At 37.2% G+C, this 22,096-nt stretch overlaps 1 protein-coding gene across 2 annotated transcripts in view; it reads left to right on the forward strand.

Moving 5' to 3' along the window:
* Positions 1-538: 538 nt before the first annotated feature.
* The window catches only part of LOC145686457 (uncharacterized), a 114,569-nt gene continuing 93,011 nt past the window's right edge, over positions 539-22,096 (forward strand). The window contains exons 1-3 of one of the 2 annotated variants that reach the window (XM_081759773.1): positions 539-705; positions 10,758-10,942; positions 20,363-20,703. In XM_081759773.1, the coding sequence (XP_081615899.1) occupies positions 10,878-10,942; positions 20,363-20,703 (406 nt within the window). In that variant the 5' untranslated portion in view covers positions 539-705; positions 10,758-10,877. The other variant, XM_081759774.1, reaches the window with a different exon arrangement.

A 22,096-nucleotide genomic window follows, 5' to 3' on the forward strand; every position in this document is an offset into this window, starting at 1 on the left:
GGGAGTTTCCCGTATCTAACTAGTTGCGTAATACTTGGTAACCTCTTGCATTGCACAGTGCGTACAGTAACAGTGACGTTGGAGAACGTTGTGCTTTTCTGGTTCAGTGTAGTGCGTGTGATTTATATATTAATTTAACTGCGGTTGTTCTTAATATAAATTATACAGAAATTTCGTGGAATGAGTTCGGTGAATTGTTCCAATACGAAAGCAACATTAATTTCCGAACCCCTCGAAAAAATATAATCGTACTCTATAAGAAGGAATGGGAAAAAGTGATCCAAAATTTTAAGTATTTGCAAACTTTTAATGGTATATTTATTAATTTTGTATTTTTGAAAGCGCATAGTGCAGTGGTTTTGTCAAGATGGTCATTTTTTAAAGAAAAAATACTCGAGTGTTCCATTGTACATGAAAAATATTTAAATTATTTAAATTCCTTTGCAAAATTATATAGCGACTTTTTTAGCGACTTGGCAGGAGGCGTTTAGCGACTTCTAGCGACTTTGGAGTACTAAACTAGCAACATTTCACACTGGCGAGTTGGCAACAGTGGTGTCTGCTGGATGGGGCTGATATGGACAAGATACCATCTGATTATGAAACAAAGTTTTGAGCTTTATATGTGATAAACAATGTGAAGAGTGCAATTACAATATATGTAATATAGGAAATTATTTTTCTAAGACGATAACAAGTAATCAGGTAAAGGAAACATTAAACTAAAAAGACGAATTCAGCACCGTTCCTATCATCTTGACGATTGAGTATAAGGGCATAGTATATTGACTAATTACATGCATATTACTAAAAAATTGTCTTGGTTTTGAATACGTGCAGATGTATTGTACAGATCCATACATGAATCCATTGCATATATACTTCTCTTTCTGTAAATCGACTTCAGTGTATCTCAGACTGTGCTACCCAAGTTTAGGCACACTGTTTTGCAGAAATTACAGGTAAAATTGGATACTGTGGATAGAAAAATATGTTGGCATATTTTTTGATTTGAGGGACCAGAAGGCATTTATTCCGAAGTTGGTCGTCCGCTTAGTTTTTGGCTAAAAGCGTAATAATTGGTTTCTTTCTGTACTAAAGTTTAACATTTAATTCACATAGTATTGCAGAGCGAGCGTCGGCGAGTGAAGGCGGGTTAGAGTCCCGCAGGATACGTTGTTTTCTGCCTTCGTTACAGCTAAATGAGAAGGGGGACTTGTGTTCTAATACCTTGCCGCCATGTTAATTATGTCCGACCAACTTTGGAATTTAACCCGAACAGATTTTTTTTTTAAGTTAAAATTTCTTTCTTGGTATATTTTCTGTATTTTTTGTTGGTTCAGGTTAGATTAGATTAGGTTAGTGTTAGTATAAAACTATCTATGTTTAGTTCCACCAAGTCACTTAGGTTAAGTTCTATTCCCCTAATTTGTTAGGTTAAATTCAGTTCACTTTCAAAACTCCTTCAGGTTGATCTTCCAAAATTCTAACCCCTACGCTACTAACAACACTGATCCAATATATTCGTAAACTTCTGTTACTCTTTTATTTTTTCTCAACTGGTACACTCAAAATTCTCTCTTACCATCATATTTTACAATTAACAACATTTCTCAACTCTATCAAACTCAAAAGTCAATAGATCTGTTCTTGAATCAACCCCAACTTTACTACATTTTACAAATCGACCTAAAACTGTCCCTAGCAACATAAACATCTGTTTTCTTACTTTTCTTCTTTTTTGGCTAGTGCTTTATTATTTTCTCAATGATTACAACCTATTCTTATAAACGCCTATATTTTCTACTCCTAACAACCTCCCGGGGCATCCAAAAAATCCTTTTATCTCTTCTCTCTCCTGAATTCACGTCTCTTTTTGTGCCCTTTAATGCTTCTCCATTATGGTCATTCTCATCCACAATGTTCTAATCTTATTCATCCAAGATATTAATTCTTTGAACACAAATTGGAAAACATCCTCCTTCAAACCTAATATGGTCTATTAAATTAAACTCTTGATTATTTACTTGCTTATTTTTCGTATCGTGTTTCCTGTATACACTTTTTCTTCTGCTATCAATTTCTAATTCCGACTTGAGAAAAATACTATCACTGTCTTCCTTGGCGTCAATCAAAGGCTCTTTTACTTGATCATCTATAAGATTATAGTAACTTTTTTTTTTGTTTGTAACTTTATTTGACGGTCGGTCTTTCTCTTTAGATTTGTGTTTTGAAAATTTCTTTCTTTTAGTGCTCTGGTTAAGTTTAGTAGCTCCAACTGCATCTTGATTACAAGATAATCCAGTAGAGGTTCCCGGTTTAACCTTAGATGGTTCTGTATAATCCTCAACAACAGCTGTAGATAGCATAACACCAGGTTTGTCCCTAGTCTTTTAATAATGTAACGTATCCAATGTTAATACTTGAAATAAATCCTGTATATTATTTGGTTCTAATATAGCGGAATATTTCACATCACCCAGTCTTAACTCTACATTGTCGTGAACAACTTCAGCATCAGAAACATGAAATTGGAGTTCTTTAATTTCCCCTTCTGTAGACTGCGCAACACAGGCATTAGCAAAGTGGTGTAAACCTGTACATTTAAAACACCTTTTTCCGAAAGCAGGACAAGTTTCTTTATCATGTCTACGCAAGCAGCTTCGACATAGAGTCTGATGAAGATGAAGTAAATCCTGGCGAACGCCTCATACTTCTAGACCAACTACTACTGTTAGTAGCACATCCAGATTGTATTTGTACTCTTTTATTAAGTTATTACTGTTCCATCGAGGTTGTACTACGTTAAGTTGATGTGTTATCTGTTCTGGTACACTATTAAATAAGGTCATCTGTTCTTCCGTATTTTTCACTGCAGTCGCTATATCTATCACCTGTTGGAAGGTGAGAGTACTTGAAGTTAATATTTGTCTTCTAGCGATGTTACTTTTCATCCCAAACACAAATTGATCTCTTAGAGCGTGATCTAAACATGCGTAAAAGTTACAGCAAGCAGCCTGTTTCTTTAGAATTACAACAAATTGAGTCACTGTTTGATGAGGTTGTTGCTAATATTGTGGAACTTAAAGCGTTCTGCTAATTCATTTGTCTGTACACTGTAGTGATGAAGCAGTAATTCTTTCAGTTCTGAATAAGACTTCTGAGTAGGTTTTACTGGAGTACATAAGTTTCTTACTTCTTCGTACGCTTTCATACCCATGACAGATAAGAAAGTAGAAAGTTTTCTGTCTTCAGGCAAGGCTGAAGATAAAACCACTTGCTCGAAACGCTCAATGTAAACTTGTATCCGGTCAGATTCAACATCGAAGGGTTCAAAATTAGCAACTGAAGCCATTGCATTTATCTAAAAGCGTAATGTTCTTAAATACGACTCCGTCAATGTTAGTATAAAACTTCCTATGTTTAGTTCCACCAAGTCTCTTAGGTTAAGTTCTATTCCCCTAATTTGTTAGGTTAAATTCAGTTCACTTTCAAAACTCCTTCAGGTTGATCTTCCAAAATTCTAACCCCCCAGGCTACTAACAACACTGATCCAATATACTCGTAAACTTCTGTTACTCTTTTATTGTTTCTCAACTGGTACACTCAAAATTCTCTCTTACCATCATACTTTAAAATTAACAACATTTCTCAACTCTATCAAACTCAAAAGTCAATAGATCTGTTCTTGAATCAACCCCAACTTTACTACATTTTACAAATCAACCTAAAACTGTCCCTAGCAACATAAATATCTTTTTCCTTTCTTTTCTTCTGTTTTGGCTAGTGCTTTATTATTTTCTCAATGATTACAACCTATTCTTATAAACGCCTATATTTTCTACTCCTAACAGTTAGGTTAACTTTGTATTGGTCCCCCAGTTCCAAAACCATCCCGATATGCTTATAGCGAACAAATTTCTACAGGTGGCAGAATTAAATACTAAGTACTGCAGCTGTATTTTAGGTTTACAAGTGTAGGGTTACTAGTGTGAAATCATTAAGTTTCAAATAAGTGAGTGCGTGTGAAAAATGACTGTATTAAATACTACTGTCGGTATTACTCGAGCAGACGGTTATACCAATTTTTCGGACATTTATTGCATTTTCCGATTTTTTTTTTGCAGAACATACACTAAATGAGAAGCTAGTGCATAAACCACGAACCAACTAAAAAGCACGAATGCTATCTAACCGAGTAGGAACAGGAGCGCAGCAGGGGAGCCCGAAAGGAGCGTGGGGAACGTCCGTAGGGAGCAGACGCGTCAGCGACGGGAGACATATGCGGATAGTGGAAAAATACATTGCATATCCGCAATAATTTTTACATTCAAAAACACTTCAATAATAGTAATAATTGTTACCTTCAAAATGGCTTCAATACTTTCCCGGGAACAAATGGCCCGCTGCGAGGAGAAATTTGTCTGTTCTGAATTTTTACTTCTTTTCTATATTTCGCACAATTACTTAGTTACGTTTCAACATACCGTGACGCTGCAAAAACTTTATAGTATGACGCTCTATATCACACAGTTCTTTGTAATAAAACCGAATGTTTGCATTACATCCATCGCAAATGTCCATTGCTAACACGAACAGAGCATTCCGCCGTTTATTTCCACCTTCTTCATATTCTTGTATTTTTCCTCCTTCCGCTTCAGTAAATAGTTATACTTAGAATACATTCACTACCATTCAAAATATATTTCAATGTGATACCCACTGACTGAAATTACTCCTCTTCTTTTACTAAAAGTGTTTCATATCGTATTTTACCTATAAATTTTGTTTTTGGTAGACCCGTCTGCTCGAGTAAAACTCGGTTCGCAGCAGAGTATTTCTGCAGTGTACAAAAGCTGTATTTTATGTATACAAATGTAGTTAGTGTTCCCAGTGTAAAATCATTACAAGTGCTATTGGAACTCATATAATTGCGACAACCTACGTGTTTTAGTGAATTTTGTTACACGTATACTCGCTGTCAGTGACGCGCCTGTTCCCTTGAGACGCACGCCTTCGGGAGCCCGCCAGGCTTGCCCGGCCTACCTAGGTTAGATAGAGTTAGGTTAGGTAGGTATAGTGGCTACCTAGTGCTGCGTGTCTTGTGTACTGTAGTATTATGGCACACGTCCAAACGCTGTTTTTATGCATAAATCATAATAGAATTGTAATTTATTAATAATTTCGATAAATCGGGTAATGTCACGTCGCCCAGCACAAATCTTTTAGAGAACAGTAGGAAGGTAATTAAATAATTATATATTTTTTAACAATTATTTCGAGTGGTGTGCCTAAACTTGACCTGCACGTCTTATGTAATCATTTGTGGGGAGTGAATTTGCACTCCTTTATGCAGATTCACTTTAAGGGGCTTAGGTGTACGTAGACGATAAGAGCGTGCAAGATAGAGAGTTTGTGCTAGGTGGGCACTAAAAGAAGCACGAATGTTATCTAACCGAGTCAGGGAAGAAGCGCAGCAAAAATCAGCGCGGGGGTACGTCCGTAGGGAGTAGGCGCGTGAGCGACTGTGGGTATACATTTTCTTGAGGATAACTCAAACTGTATGGGATAAAAACTTAGCTTACGTGTCGGACTGTGTGTGTGTGTGTACACTACTAAGCATGTTATAGGTAATATCAGAATATGTTTTCATTGTTTACACATTTGTGCTCCAAAATAACATAGCACAGGGGTTCAAAATCCATGCTAAAAATAGAAGATCTTATGAAGATTTTATTACTAATCTTTCATTGATATGCATATCCTAATGGGGAGAGAAGGGTCAAATATTTAACATGAACCAAATTCTTCCTGTATAAAGAGCGGGCATTTCATGTGGTGTTGAATTAAAAAATAATGTGAATAAATTCTGTTTGTTTTTGTAGTACATACTTGAGTATTAATATAAACCAGGGTGGAAACATCATGATTTAAAAAAATAATAATAATAATTTTTGTTGATTTTTTAAATTTAAATCGAGTTTTTGATTTAAATCAAATCTTTCTCCTCGTATAATAAAGTCGCAAACTGAAGAAATCATTAGGAATCAGTATTAAATGTTAATTGTGCTATTTAGTAATAGAGGTAGAATTTTGAATTAATCCCCAGTCGTTAACCTATTTCAATCCCAAATAATGTTTCATAAGCATTAAGGAAAAGGTATAGCAACGTTTATCAACATGATCATTTTTTTCACAAAAGTTACTGATATTTCGCAGGGGGGTCATTCCACGCCAAATCATCACAGCTCCCAACCCGACCATCTCCGATTTACATGAAAGTCGGTGAAAAGTGAAAATACATGAAGTTATATACACACGTAAAATTTTGCCCCTCACTGATGTACGATGTCCATACAGCAGTGTTGCCAACTTGAGAAAAAACGCAAAATTTGACCTCGGGTGCTCTGCAAAAATAAATTATAACTTCGCTTCTAATTGAGGTAGAAACTTCATATTGGCCTTATTTTGAAGCTAAAGGGGCCTAGTATCTACTAAAAAAAAGTTACAGTTCAAAATATTGTATTTTTGTTTTCAAGGTCAAAAGGCGTAACTTTTGACCTTGAATATCTCAGAAAATGTATCTTGATTTTCATTGTAGAAAAAATATAATTAACAGTAAAATATCATCTCTTTTTGGTATAAATTTCATTTTGGGAAGGTTATGGGAACAGGAGTAAAAAATTTCCTGAAAACATAATACTGCAGATTAAATTGAATACCTTAACATTTATATATGGAACGTACCTAATAGAAGGATGAAATGTAATGCTGTATACAGTGGCGTAGCAGCTGCCCCCGCAACCCCCGCAGTGCGGGGGGGCCCCGAAGTCTTGCGATGAATAAAGAAGTAGAACTTCAACCTTACTTCTATCGGCTTTACAACTTGGGCCCCTTCTCTTTACTTTGCGGGGGGGAGGGGGGGAATTGTGCTACGCCACTGGCTGTATACAACACGCAATAAAACTTATCAGCAAAATACAAGTTAGTGCCTCCTCCTCTGTAGTGCTTCTTCTGAATTTTTTAGTGTCCACAGCAGTTAATGTGTAAGTTCGCCCAGTTGCAGTACGTGGATCAACTTGTTCACTTGGAATGTTCAATATGTCTGGATAGGGAGGATACACTGTGACGCCGGATTCAAAATATGGTTACATTGCTCTTTATTGAAGGAATTGAAAAAGGCTATTTTGGATTAATGTGCATTTACAGGACGGTTTTCTCTTTTAGCTTATCATGAGCTGGTAACAGAGAACGGAATTACGGAAAACCTCGAAGGTGATTGTGGTTGTTTTACTGCGCAAAAATTCATAGGATGTTTACTTATGCTTGGTTACTAACAGGATGAACAATTACAATTTGGTCAACGTGACCCCGCATTTGCGGAAATTTTGGTTAATAGTTAAGAATCTCTGGACCAGTCATAGACAAATGTGGATAATTCTGGAAATCCTGTTTTTGAAATCTTCCGACGGTAACAGTCACGCCATCCACGTGTGTGCTGGATCACGCCATTATTTTGGGTGCGGTTACTTGCTAATAGCCAATCAGAATGCAAAGAGCAACAAGTTTCCATATTTGTGAATCTGACGACCAGGATGTGATGACTGATGTGAGGTTTGGGAGTGGCCCTTGCAAAATAATAAAAAGGGACCTCAAGGTCTAGATAATGATTATTCTTCGGGCGGCAACGACGTAGTGACTAGGAGTATAGTAACTCAGACATTCGGGACACCAAGTTGCAAGGTGTAACAAGACTTCTATACAAGGTATGTACATGCACAATTGCTATTTTGGGTTCAAGTAATAATATGTCAATCAGCACTACAAAATGATTTATCAGTCGATAATAAAACTCTCACGACTAAGATTAAAAGTCGCATACTCGTAATTCATTTTCCATCTTTGCTAGCTCAAATAATTGAATGTCCAGTCAGTTATTCAGTTTATGTTAATGTAGTCGAATATCAAAGAAGAGGCAGATATCAAATTACTTTTGTAAATTAACTAAATTAAATGTTGATGTATACTACCATTTTAGTTGTATAATAAACTACATAGCTTTAATTTTATGTTGTCATTTCCCCTAGATTAATCCACTTTTCCCATGAAAGTCATGGTGTAATTTGATTAAAATACTTTTGTGACATCCACTAGCTTATAGTGCGAGCAGATCTCTTCTTTGTGTGTGGAAATTACGAGCTAAATACTTTAAAATGGAGTCTGCAAATCGTCACAACACATATGATGGTGATGGTCCTTTGGGATGTAGGAAATTTATTAAAACTTCTTGTGATGTTACATCTACATTCATGACACAACCTAACCACCAGGCATCATTATAGATACAAGTCACAAAACCTTTAATTTCCTCCAACGGCAATGTTTCATGTGGGCTATTTGTTTCCTGCACAGTACTGGTTGTGTCTGTTGAAAACCTCTTTATTACTAATTCATTCCTTGTTCCTGGGATGAAAGCATGAAATACGTGAGTTACAGGTATTGGTCTTGCTTCTTCATGTCGACTGTGAAGCATCCGCCCATTTTCCAGGATTTCATTTTGACACACATATACAAAGTTCATATTCTTGATATTATTTTTTGTCCACTCAAACAGTTGTCGTGGAGTCATAATTTGATCAGTATAGATACGTTGCAAACTTGCCCTAGCGGCTAGTCTCTTGACAGTTCCACCTAGTCCGTCGCATGAATTCTTGCCATGCGATGTGGCAAAGAAGTGCCACTCCGCTGGAATCCCAAAGTCAAATTTGTGGTATACCAGGTTTGAAAAGTTTTTTTCTGCTTTGTATTGGCCTGCACACCCATCTGAGAAATAATATATCTTAGTTACATGTTGAATATTCTGTTGAATATTCAGAAATTGAGTGAGATGCTTTTGAAACGTATGTTCAGCTATGCAAACAATCTGAAATAACTACTAAATTTGTACATGCCAATTTCCCTGCAGACATTTCTCTGTAGTAAATGGCAAATGGATGTATTGTTGCTTAGGCATTGTTCCAGTAGAAACCCTGCACCTCGTCTTGTAGTATGAACGAATAATTTTCAGCAAAATCACACAACACAATAATTTCACCCACCTGTATGTTATCTTTTAGGCTTTTCAAGTATGTTGATTGCTGTGCAAAAATGAAAGAGTGTGTTTGTAATTGTATCAACTTAGAAATAAATAAATCTATGAATTTGTCGTGGTCTTGACAAATGTCTCAAGTGTGCATATTTGTGATGTAATCCACTGCTTGCAGGTAACAGTTTCAATGGCATTGCCTTCTAGTACGTTTTCCAATATTGTCTTTACATTATTGTATCCGACACAGTCACTACATTGCTGGAACCAACACTGTGCTTTGCTTGGATTGCACATCATATTTGCCAAATAGTGGTGGTACGTGGATAAATTAATATCATGGTCTTCCATTAGCTTGCCTAATTTACACCCGTCCACTAATAATTTAACATTCTGATGTAAAGCACGCACACACATACAGTGTGTGTAACACTGGCTTCCACAAGAACACATTGTTTAGGCCATTTTCATGCACTTCTGCGAACTATCACTCCTTACGGAAGCACTAGTCTTTTAATCACTTTTGCCCTTCACAGAAGATTGAGCAGGACTGAGCTTGCTTCACAGACTAGCAGTGCACCTAGAGAATGATAAAGGAAGAGTGTGAACTTGTGTTGTGCATGTTTGGTGCAATTATAGTTTACTATTGTGTCATTTCACACGCCAAGACATAAAAAAATATGCCACACTTATACTTTCTATTTGTTTTTACTCCTGTTCGCATAGCCTTCCCAAAATGAAATTTATACCAAAAAGAGACGGTATTTTACTGTTAATTATATTTTTTCTACAATGAAAATCAAGATACATTTTCTGAGATATTCAAGGTCAAAGGTTACGCCTTTTGACCTTGAAAACAAAAATACAATATTTTGAACTGTAACTATTTTTAGTAGATACTAGGCCCCTTTAGCTTCAAAATAAGACCAACAAGAAGTTTCTACCTCAATTAGAAGCGAAGTTATGATTTAATTTTGCAGAGCACCCGAGGTCAAATTTTGCGTTTTTTCTCAAGTTGGCAACACTGCTGTATGGACATCGTACATCAGTGAGGGGTAAAATTTTACGTGTATATATAACTTCATGTATTTTCACTTTTCACCGACTTTCATGTAAATCGGAGATGGTCGGGTTGAAAAGTACACTTTTTTGTGATGATTTGGCGTGGAATGACCCAGGGGCATATTTTTTAAAAAATCGGAACTAACTTGCGGCACTAAATACATCTAAAATACATAAATTTCGCCTAAAGTAATAAAATAATAATAATAAAAGGTGGTTACTGCGTCGGTCGTATTTAAATTACATAACTACATACAAACGTAAATAAGAATGATTGAGTTTAAGTCCAGAGATTATTAGCAGTGTCTAGGCAAAGCGGAGAAAAATAATGTAATGATCTCGATAAAAATTAAGGTTAGGTTAAAGTATAAAAGAATAAGGAAAATGTAGTGCAGATCCCAAGAAAATTATGATTTTTACCTAATACCTTGACCTAACCATCTATAACCAATCTTACCGTGCCTTTTCTAACATAATATATATTCTAAGTTTTGCCAATATTTATGCCGGAAAATTGTCTAATTTTGTGATACATAGATGTAATAAATTTGCTTGTTGCTTTTGAATAATATTAAAAAGGAAATTTCTGAATTCAAACAATTACTTTCAGATGTCATCTTTTGGCTGGTTTGAGATCATGTTTTACCAATTGAAGAAGGTTGTAAGAAGATAATAAAAGTACAGGAATAAATTACTTCATGACTGACTCGTATCTCATAGCAAAGAACAAATGGAGGAGGAAGAGGATGAAATTGACCCAGATTTCTTAGAATATATTCGCTACTATAGATACAGGTAATTATGTGAATTTTCATTCCTACTATTTTCGGTAGTTACAGTTCGTAGGGCTTCATATTTAGTTTGCGATTTTTACATTTGATTAAACCCAGTGCTCCATCTTCCTTACCTTGTTTCTATTTATTATTGAAAATTTTTAAACGTGTTTATCACCTGTCAAATTTACGCACAACCAATAAATTTGAACGGAAATTAACTTAAAGAAACCTATAAAAATTGATTTACAGGTTTGATGTGTCTGACTGTGTACAAGTTGTTATTTCGGGTGCATCTCAACAAATAACGTTCTACGTTGCAGCTTGCCAATTCATAAATTGAATTTTTCTTTTAGACTTATATTTATATATTTTATAGAGGAATAAATTAACAAAAATATATATAATAATTTAGGATGAGTATTAAAAATAAAAGAGAACATGTATAGGTAGGTGAGTAAAATAAGTGTTGCTTACGTTCTTTAAGTAACTGATGTGAGCTCCTCTGTGTTTTACGATTCAATGAAATTTCGAACACTGTGCACTCAGCGACAGCGAAAAAAAAAAAAATGGTGACATATCACTAAATTTAATTGTGACTTTTTTTTATGTGAGAAGAAAGGTGAGTATTATACTTCAAAATATGATTACATTTCTAAAAAAAATATTTTAACAAACTCGCTATATTTTTCATTATTTTCCAGATTTTCATATGTTTGTTGTGTACTGAACAGTGTGTTTAATTAATTTCCATCAGCAACTTGAAATATATGCACCTGGTAATTATTATAATCAACGATAGAGAGTTTGACCAGAAAAGAGTAACGTGTAGGTAAAGATGAACTGAGATTTTTGAAACCAAAGATTTCAGTTAATTCGCAAATAGAATGTAAGATATAATTATTAGAACATTAAATTACATCACGCACCTTACAGTACAGAATAGAGCCATTTGTTGTAAAATCTTTTCCATTACCAGCTTCGGAAACAAAACTATTTAGTTTCGAAAATGTCCTTTAACTTTAGGCATTTTGCAATAACATAGATGCAAACTGTACAAAATTGCCTATCTCAACCGTTAATCTAGCTAATTCATACAATAATTGCAACTCTTAACAATGCAGAATTCCAAAAGAGGAAAGTTTCGATGTGTTCTTCAGCTGAAGGAACTTCACTTAGGAAATATTGTGTCTCGTTTCATTTTAAAACTTTTTCTGTAAACATTTTGATAATATGAAGTTAAAATAATGAATAAACACTAAAAATGCACGTAAATATGCGAAAAATGATTTTTAAAAATGCATTTATATACAGAAATGAGTTTTAAAAATGCAGCAGCAAATGTGTTTTAAATTACTCAATTTTGAATGAAGCAAAATTATATCGTAATGAGCAGCGTTTCTATTCAACGGAGAAAAAGATGTAAAACCATCGAAATTGTAACAACTATTATTATTATTATTATTATTATTATTATTATTATTATTATTATTATTATTATTCAGAAGATATTCTTGTCATTCACGTTCATAAATACAAATTGAGCAAACAGATAGAAAAGGAAGAGGATGTGCAAAATATTGTCCGCGGTCACGCGAATACTTTTTCTGGTATCTGTACTATTACGTATAAAATATTGTCTTGGCTTCTTTCTTTCTGTTTGTCTGCAACAATTATTTATTTATTTTTAAATTTTCGTTCGTCATACTAATGCTGTGCCATTTTAATAGCTAGTGTTTATATTGAGTAGTCGTCCCGGCGTTGTGAAGTAGCGGTCCCACCGCCTAGTTCTTCACACCTGCAATAGCTACTGGTTCTCCAGGTTGGAGGGCTCATCACCCTTCCCGTAAAACCCCTGCTGCAGATGATCACCTCGATCACTAATCTGCTGCAGGGGAATGGTGTTATTTTATAATCAAATACCTCAGATGAACCCGGCTTGATTTTCTGTTGTATCCTTCCGCCAAGTGAACTTTGTGGTGGACAAACACCGTGTGCGTGTGTTTTCTCGGGGTTCCCCCGTTTCCACTCACTTTCTTCATTCCACCATTTCATTCATTTCTCATAATCACCGTCTCCTTTAGCCTAACCGGCATAACCGTGGGACGTAAAACTCAAAGATTTCATTTTCTGTTGTATCCTTACTCTGACAATTAACTACGATTTGGATAATACTGGACGGATCCTCAGTTGTAACTTGGCAACGTTTGATGCTCTACGATTTGGTTTATGCGCCGATTCCTATTTTTAAATTATTTTGACATAGATGTGGTTCTTGGATCTAATTTTGGTTCTCAGTGGGTCTCGAGATGGCATAGTGAAGCTTGTTGGAGCCTAACCGTACTGAATGGAGTGATGTTCTGAAAGGAAAAGCTAAGAGTGCTGCATGTTGGACCTCCAAAGTACCCATTAGTCGCGGATAAAAGTTGCACTGACTCCTCGCACATTGGGTCTGGAGTCATCGTCAACCTCCTGAGAAGGGTTGTGGTAGGTAGTACCTGCCTGCTTCATTGGTTCTCCAAAACAATGACGAAAAAGTGGAATAGATTATGGCAATTTTCACAAGATGTACACTCATGTCCAAAATGATTGTCGCATACCTATAACTGTCTTCTTGTAAGAATATAATTTGATAATGATTTTGCAGAATAGTTTTAATACTGATACGATGTGCATAATCAGGAAATGTAGTATATTTGTGGTAAATTTCATCGGAAAAGAATTATAAACACGACAATTAGAATGAGTAAAACAAAGGTTGTAAATGGACAAAGTTTTATTTTCGTTTCATTGTTCTTATTTACTGGTCTTTTGACATGAAATTTGCCACATATATGTCTTTGCCGATTATACACATAATAACATTATAAGAAATACCGGGCGAATTCGTTATCAAATTATATTCCTACAAGAACATATGTATAGACACGCGACAATAATTTTGGACATGAGTGTACATCAAACTTCTTTAAAAGATGAGATACAAGTACTAAATTAGAGAAAGCGAACGGGGAAAGATCGTGGAACATGTCCCACGTTATTTGGTTATTAAAGATTCAAAGGAAGGCATTTTGAATAAACTTTCGCCTTTTATTCTACTTAGACATTTATAACATATTGGTACGGGGACTTTTCCACCAAGGCATATTCACAAACTTAGAAATTGAACTCATCTTAAACAGTTTCTTAATAACAATTAGTTGTTGTTAAAGTACACCAAATTGGGACAGTCCCAGTATAAGTTGAAGCACATCATCAGCTGAAAATCAGCAAAGGCATGATTACTTGTTTTGACCTTCGAAGCTTGTCGAAAACCGACACCAAGGATGAATTGCTGGAGCAACATATGAACGTTAAGATAATCCACACCCGCAAGAGTAGCGAGCTACAACCGACAGATTCCTAGATCATTATGTTGGCATTCCAGACCTACCTGCCAATCTTAATGTAGCATATTATCGCTTAAAGGTTGGATTATACATTCCTCTGTCTTTGCAATATTTTAAGTGAAAGCATTTTGACCACTCATCTACGTCCTATAATGCCTCTGCCATCTGTGGCGTCTAGTCTGATGCAGCACATCCGACTTTGTCCCGTAACTGACCGACATTCAAGGACAAAAAAGTAATCGAACTTACGATTGTTGGAAAGATTTTCACCTCTGAGGCAAAGCGCCGCATCAAACCAGCGCATATTTTTTCCTCCATTTATATATACTCATTCATGAGCACTCAGACATGATCTTCTTGCGCCAACAATGAATTTTGCACAGCAGCCACCAGTATACATTGCTGCCCAAACCACCACTACTTTTGAAGAAATTCCGTGGGGTCCTGCTCAACCACTCTACGTGGCCCCCATCCTGAGTTGTGCACAAGGTGAGTCGTTCAACCCACTTGTCCATGACCCTCAAAAGAGTTTCTGGTGAAATATCGGCACAGGCTGCAAATATGCGTTCTTCCAGGTGTTCAAGATCCCGGATCTTTTCGGCGTATTCCTTTGCCTTCAGATGACCCCACAGATAAAAATCTAAGGGCGTCAGATCTGGTGATCGTGCTGGCCATTCAATGGGACCACGGCGCCCAATCCAACGTCCAGGAAATTGTTCATCCAGATAGGTACGGACCTGTAATCCGTAATGCGGAGAGGCACCATCCTGCTGGAAAAAGAGTGCAAATGTGCCGTCCTTGGACAATATGGAAGGGAGTACGAGATCCCGCAACATATCCAAATATCGTTCAGCTGTGAGGGTACCAGGAATGATGAATGGACCAATTAATTTGGTGCCCCATAGATCACACCACACCATTAATTTGCTTGTACCTACCATTTTGCAAGGGTCAACCCATTGAGGATTTGTCGGGGACCAATAGCGACAGTTTTGCTTATTCACTTCCCCATTGACATAAAAATTGGCCTCATCGGAAAATAAAATTTGTGTGTGGAATGTAGGATCCGTTTGCAACTGTGCAGGGGCCCAGTCGCAGAATTCCACACGACGATGAGGGTCATTTTCAGATAGATGACGTTGAAGTTGCAATTTGTACGGATGCCACTTGCTTTTCTGTAAGATACATCTGTACGGCACCACATTCCATGGACAGAAGACGGGTACTGCGGTGTGGTGATGTAGCAAATGATGCCAGCACTGCTACTGATGTGGCTTCATCTGTTTCGACCGTGGGACTTCCACAACTGTGTTTATCTGCTATGGAACCAGTATCCATGAACTTCTGGAAGAGTTGGGCGACACTAACATGGGACACAGGATGTCGATCTGGGTGCCTGGCATTGAATTCAACTGCTACAGCCCTTGCACTCCTTCCTCCCCATGCCCTGATCAACTCCTTCCTCTCTGCTGTCGTTAGCGGCATAATTATTCACCTGCAACAATAGAAACGGTACGGTAAAATTAGCAATTTGAAATGCCTGTAACTTTTGAACACATTAAGATATTAACAAACCGATTTCACCATTGTGTTTGTCTTTAAATTCTAGCCCAAAATGATATGCCGCATGACCATGTTCCTATTTAAAAATCTTGACGTGAATTCAAGATGGTAACCATCACAATCGAGGTCGAGAAGTTGCAACTTTTCTAGACACTTCACACCTTATTAAACGATGGCAGTCGAACACATTTTACCACTGCCACAGGAACGTATTCACATCTGGATCTATCTGTCTGCGGCTAACGATCTGCAGTTAATCTTCACTAGTATATCTTTCATGATTTATGTGGCAGCGATAATTTTCTGATCGTTCTCACTGGACTACCTGCTTTACAATTTAATCATATGCTTCCTTACAATCTCCGCCATACAGACTGGAGGCAGTTTTCTGGCAGTGACTTTATACCAGACCCCCAACTTTCTTTTGATGAACGCCTTGAGGCCTTTCACACGCAAATGTGGTAGTTGCCGCTAATGGCTTGATTCCATTCTTAGATGGAACTCCTCGAAAACGTGTTGTTCCTTGATGGTTAGAAGATATACGTCAAGCTATTCTTGCACGACACCGAGCTCTTCGCCGCTTTAATCATGCTCTTACTATTGACAGTTCGGCACGCTACTTAAGCAAGGGAAACACTGTAACTGGCGCAACTATGTATCCGTTTAATTGCAGATAGTTCCATGAATGCTATGAATGCTGTTTTTGGTCCAAAGTTCGAGATTTCATTTCTGTATATGTTTCAGGGCTATTTGTGCAAGACGAACGGATCACTAGCCAGGAGCGGATTGGCAATAAATTGGGCCAACATTTTGCTGCAGTTTCTAGTTCGGCTAATTATTCATTTGACTTCCTACAAGTTAAAAGCACAGACAGAATGTAGACACTTACATTTTACGTCACCAAATATTGAAGATTACAACTTGCTTTTTATTGCTGCTGAACTAACTACTGCTGTCACTAGCACCAAAAGTGCTTAACCTTGACCGGACTCCATACGTTATACTATGCTTCGCAATCTTCCTACCACTGGCAAACATCTATAATAGTGTCTGGATTAAAATATCCTTCCTTTCTGCCTGGCGTGAAGCTTATATCCTTCCTATCCTGAAACCTGGGAAATTGGCTACAACCAGCTCCACTTATAAGCCAACTGCCTTAATCAGTTGCTTATGCCAGTTATTGGAGAAAATGATCAATGTATGCTTAATGTGATATTTGGAAACTAACTCTTTGCTTTCCAGTCTCCAATGTGGTTTCCAGGACTTCCGTTCCACTACTGATCAGCTTTTTCATGTTGAGAGTGCAATCCCGAATGCTTTTCGCCATCATCTTTAATCTTCTGAAGGCTTACTACATCACTTAGCGCTATAGAATTTTACGTCAGCTACTTCTTGGGGAGTATATGCTGCTTTCTACAACAGTTTCTTGAAGATCGGTGATTCCGAGTCCGATTAGGATCCACACTCTTCGAGCGCTTGTTGCAAGAAAATGGTGTTTCACAAGGCAGTATCTTAAGTGTGACTGTATTGGCTGTGGCAGTGAATTGTGCTATGATAGATACTCATGAAATGTTGTATATGGACGATTTGGCAATTTATTGCTGCTCTTGTGATCTCTATGTTGCTACAATTACAATTCACTCTGAACTGGCTATCACTTTGGTCAAAGACCATGAGTTTACTTTCTCTATCGACAAGACTTAACTGCGTCCACTTTTGTCCCGTATTCAACTACGCATATCACCAGATTTTTATCGGGGCCATACACGCTTGTCTTTTGTTGACATCATTTAATTTTTGGCTTGATCAATGATCGAGACCTTTAGTTTGATCATTGGCTGTCTTTTGTAGCTGATCTACGAGAGAGCTAACTATCGCTATCTAATAGCACCCAATCTTCTAAAACTGTTGTCTCTTTTAGCCTATCCGCCATAACCGGGTGAGGTAAAACTTAAAGATTTTATTTCTTTTCATTTTCTTCTGAAAATGTCCCACATTTCGTGTGCTGATTGCATTGTCCTTCTACGACTGTGAAAATTGGACTATAGATGCATTGTTTATGGATCCGCGAGACTTACCGTTTTATGTCAAAGTACACTGTCCATCACCTTGGCATACGTTTGGCGACTGGTGCATTCCATACCAGTCCTATCTCAAGCTTATATGTTGAAGAGCATAAACCACCTTTAATTCAGCGCCGTCAACATCTGATGCATATTATTTTGCTCATTTCAAATCAGTATCTCACCATCCTGTATCTTTTGCACTGAAGGCTGGAGAGAACTACCAACATTATCAGGCATGGCACGAAACTACCAGGCGTTTTGGAATGCGTACTCTGGAGCTCGTGGATGACGTTGCCGTTGAGGTTCTCTCTTTATGCAGCTATTTCTTTCCATTTCAGCCAATAAAAGAAGCCAAACACCAGCCCTCACGAATTTAATCTTTTACAGAAGTTTCAGGACTTTACTGTCTCTTTTACTGGCGGTTGCAGAGATGCTGATTTTTTTTTTTTTTTTTTTTTTTTTTTTTTTTTTTTTTTTTTTTTTTTTTTTTTTTACAACTACACGTACTTACGTATGGTTTTAAATTACATGCCTTTTCTTAGTATTTAGTGCTGAACTGGTTGCAATTTTCAAACTTTACGTTATGTGTCTGCAGGTCATGTACACAGGACCTTAATCCGTTTGACTCTTTGAGTAACCTCCTTGATGTGCAATCTAAACATCCTTTCGTCCAACAAATCCTCTTATCATGTCATAGATTACTACCAGGGATGTGAAGTACAACTCTGCTGGGTTGCGAGCCATGTTAACATAAGTGTTAATGAAAAGGCAGACCATGCAGCGAAGGTTGCTGACCATGAAAGAATAGAGTTTCATACTTAGCACGAATTTGCGTTCGCTATTCACTACTCAGTTGCGTCAACGCTGGCAACTCGAATGGAACCAGGCTGTCAATAATAAATTACAGGTACTCAAACCCGTATTAATGTCTAGACCACCAGCTCAAGAACTTCTTGACAGGAGGAGCAGATGCTAATTCGACTCCGCATTAGACATTCACACGGATTTCTACTTCGTTAAGATTCATCATGATGTGCGGCCTATGGAGTTAGACAAAATACTTAACATCTGCTTGTGGATTGTCCTCATCATTCTCTGCTTCGATCCGGTTTTACTCTACCAGGAGACTTACCAACACTGCTTCGAATTGACCACCGAACGACCTCAAGTTTTATGCTTCTTCGTCACCTCCATGTCCTACCCACACTGTGATTGTTCTAGTGTTTATACTTAACTCATTTAGAGCTTCTTCCTATGTATTTGTCCCCTGTATATTGTCACTAAATGTATGTTTAATTTTCAGTTCAACTGACAACCCGACAAGTATTTGACTTCTTTTATCTTTTATACTAACTTGGGCATTTCTTTACCCTTGCTGTGTAGTCCCAGCAAAAGATTAATATCCTATTTTGTTACTAATTTTATTCTAGTGCTTTTTTCACTCTACGTGTTTTCTGTCTTATTTTTTGTTTCAATTCAATCTTGTTGCTGAATTTCAGTCTTTGAGTGCAGAAAGAATCTTTGCAGTATAACGCACTCACTCCCAGTCTCTTACCCTTACTTTTACTCTTACGTAGATGTGTTTATTTTATGCGGGAGGCTTGTTTCTATACAAATGTAGAGAAATTTAACGTGAAACGGAACTTTAAGAGAATTTATATGGAAGCAAAGAAGCAAAGTTTCTCATAGAGAACTTTCATGGTGTTTATAGAAAAAGAAAATAAAGACAATAAAGCCAACAAAGTAAGTTACATCACTAAGAAGATAAACCATTAGTGGTTTAACAGCTTAGTATTTATTTACTTTTTTCGGAATAGGAGCCTTAAGCAACCCTGTGTCTTCTATCTTAATTTATTTACAGTTTATATGAAATGCTTTATATCATAAAAATATAAACCCCAATGATAAGAGTACATTTATATCAAGCTTCATTCTAATCTGTAGACACGGGAGGCCCAGATTCATTTTGCGGCAGAAGCTCATGTAGTTCAGATCCGGCGTTAAACTGTAGATACACTTCTCATATAGTCACGCTTCCACCCATCCACCAACCATTCTTGATTGTAATGCTTCTTAAAATAAATATTGCCTACATTTTGGTACTACCTTACTTAAGTAAAATCAAACTACGATGTGGTGCTTTGTATAATTGTTTCCGTTGTAACATGTTGAATATATTGAATGCATGCTGTAGGGAGTTAGTAATTGTATATTATTGTTAGTGTCTTCCCCAGTAACCTAAGAATTGCCTCGCAATGATCTTCCAGTTATTTTGCATACTGTAAGGATGTGTAAGTATTGGTATAAGTTATATATTTAGTTCTTGTAGCAATTTGTGTAGTGGAAAATCAATGACAGTATATATGTATCATAACATGCAGTTCTAAAAATAATCACTAATTTAAGTGTACTTCCATTTATCAGTCCTCCTTCTCTGGTGGATGTTTATTCCATAATTGATTCTCATGGTAAGCTGAGAAATGACCAGAGATTACATATCGAAGAACATGCACTGTGCCGTGCCAGTTACCTTGGCGATGAGGATGAGTTGCGGCGGCAACTAAAGAATTGGCGTGTGGGAGTTGCTGGAAATAAATGGTGTACACCATTGCACTATGCAGCTTATGCTTCTCAATTAAACTGTATGAAAATACTGGTGCAGCATGGAATACCAGCTTATGAACTTGATGAAACTCGTTGGAAGCCTGTGCATTACGCCATAATTTCAGGGGACGTTGATTGCGTAGATTGGATAATACATCAAGGTATGCATAATGAAATTATATAATAGTCATTTTATGTCCCAAGCTATGTTCGCGCCAATTTTCGTATTTCATAATTTTGCTTTGTATAATTGGTCATAATTATGAGAAATACATTTTTAAATATGATAGTTGGTTATAAAAAAATCGAATTCTGAAAGTTCGAGTAAAATTGATGTAAGTATTCGTTTTAATTAATATAGGGTGTCAGGAAATGTTTCTGTGCTCTGAAAGTAATAGAATTGAAGTGATTTGCATTAAACGTGTCAGAAAAGGACCTCTTTGTACGCGCCTGGGTAAACTTCTGTACATTAATGTAGCAAAGATCTTTCTTAAGATATATATAGGCGTGTTACGTGTACACCACGTGAAGTTTAGTTTGTATGGCGTGAATGTTTTCAATTAATATTGTAACCAGAAGTGGCAATACATAAAGGTAACTAAGGAAGTTCTGTCGCTTTTTCACCCACCACCCTCAAACATCGATATGTCACCTAAGACGTACCTCGAAGATCAAAAATAGTCCTCATCACCATCGACAACCTTCTGCCAACGCTCTGGAAGGCATGGATTCCATTGCAATAGATCTTGGTAGGCCGTAAAGTGAAGAAGGTATCAGGTTCATTTTACACCTCTACTGGGAATTTGTACCGGCGTCCTCTAAGATGATTGTTCAAGGAATGGAACAGGTAATAATCGGACGGTGCGATGTCCGGGGAGTATGGCGGATGCAATAGTATTTCTCATCCAAAGTGTAGAATTGTGTCCCGTGTCATCCTAGCTACGTGGGGCTTAGCGTTGTCCTGTAACAGGAGGACCCCTTTGCGATTCAGAAGTGCTGGCTGCAGAGTTTTGAGATTTTCTTGAACACGGCTCAACTACTGACAGTACGCAGTTGCATTGATGCTCTGACCTGCTAATAACAGTTCCCGATGCACGATGCCGCGAACAGTCCACCAAACACACAAGAGGACCTTCTGGTGCAGTGCTGGTTTCGGCTGTTTTGGAACCTGTTCATTAAATGCTAACCAATGATGACGGCGCCATGGAGCTTCACATAGGATCCTCCTCTTATCACATGTCAATACCCTATCCAGAAATGGCTCGTTCCTCAGACGAGACAGCAAACAAAAATTTCTGCTCGCGTTGCGTTCTGGTATGGGCAAATCATGTGGAACCCATCGAGTGCTGAATGGTTTCTCCACTCCACTGAATAGTCCCAGTTCCTCATATGTCTGGCCACTGTTCGCCTCAATTCCTACCTGAAATATCTTCATTTCGTACATGTGTTGATCTTGTGCAAGTGGTGCGTCTTTGAGTGTTTCATCACCGTCCTTAAACTTGTTAAACCACCGCTGCACTGTTCGCGTAGTCACGACACCGTCACCAAAGGCCC

The sequence above is a fragment of the Thermobia domestica genome, chromosome 5 (assembly GCF_964235325.1).
Source record: "Thermobia domestica chromosome 5, izTheDome1.hap1.1, whole genome shotgun sequence".
Lineage (NCBI taxonomy): Eukaryota > Metazoa > Arthropoda > Insecta > Zygentoma > Lepismatidae > Thermobia > Thermobia domestica.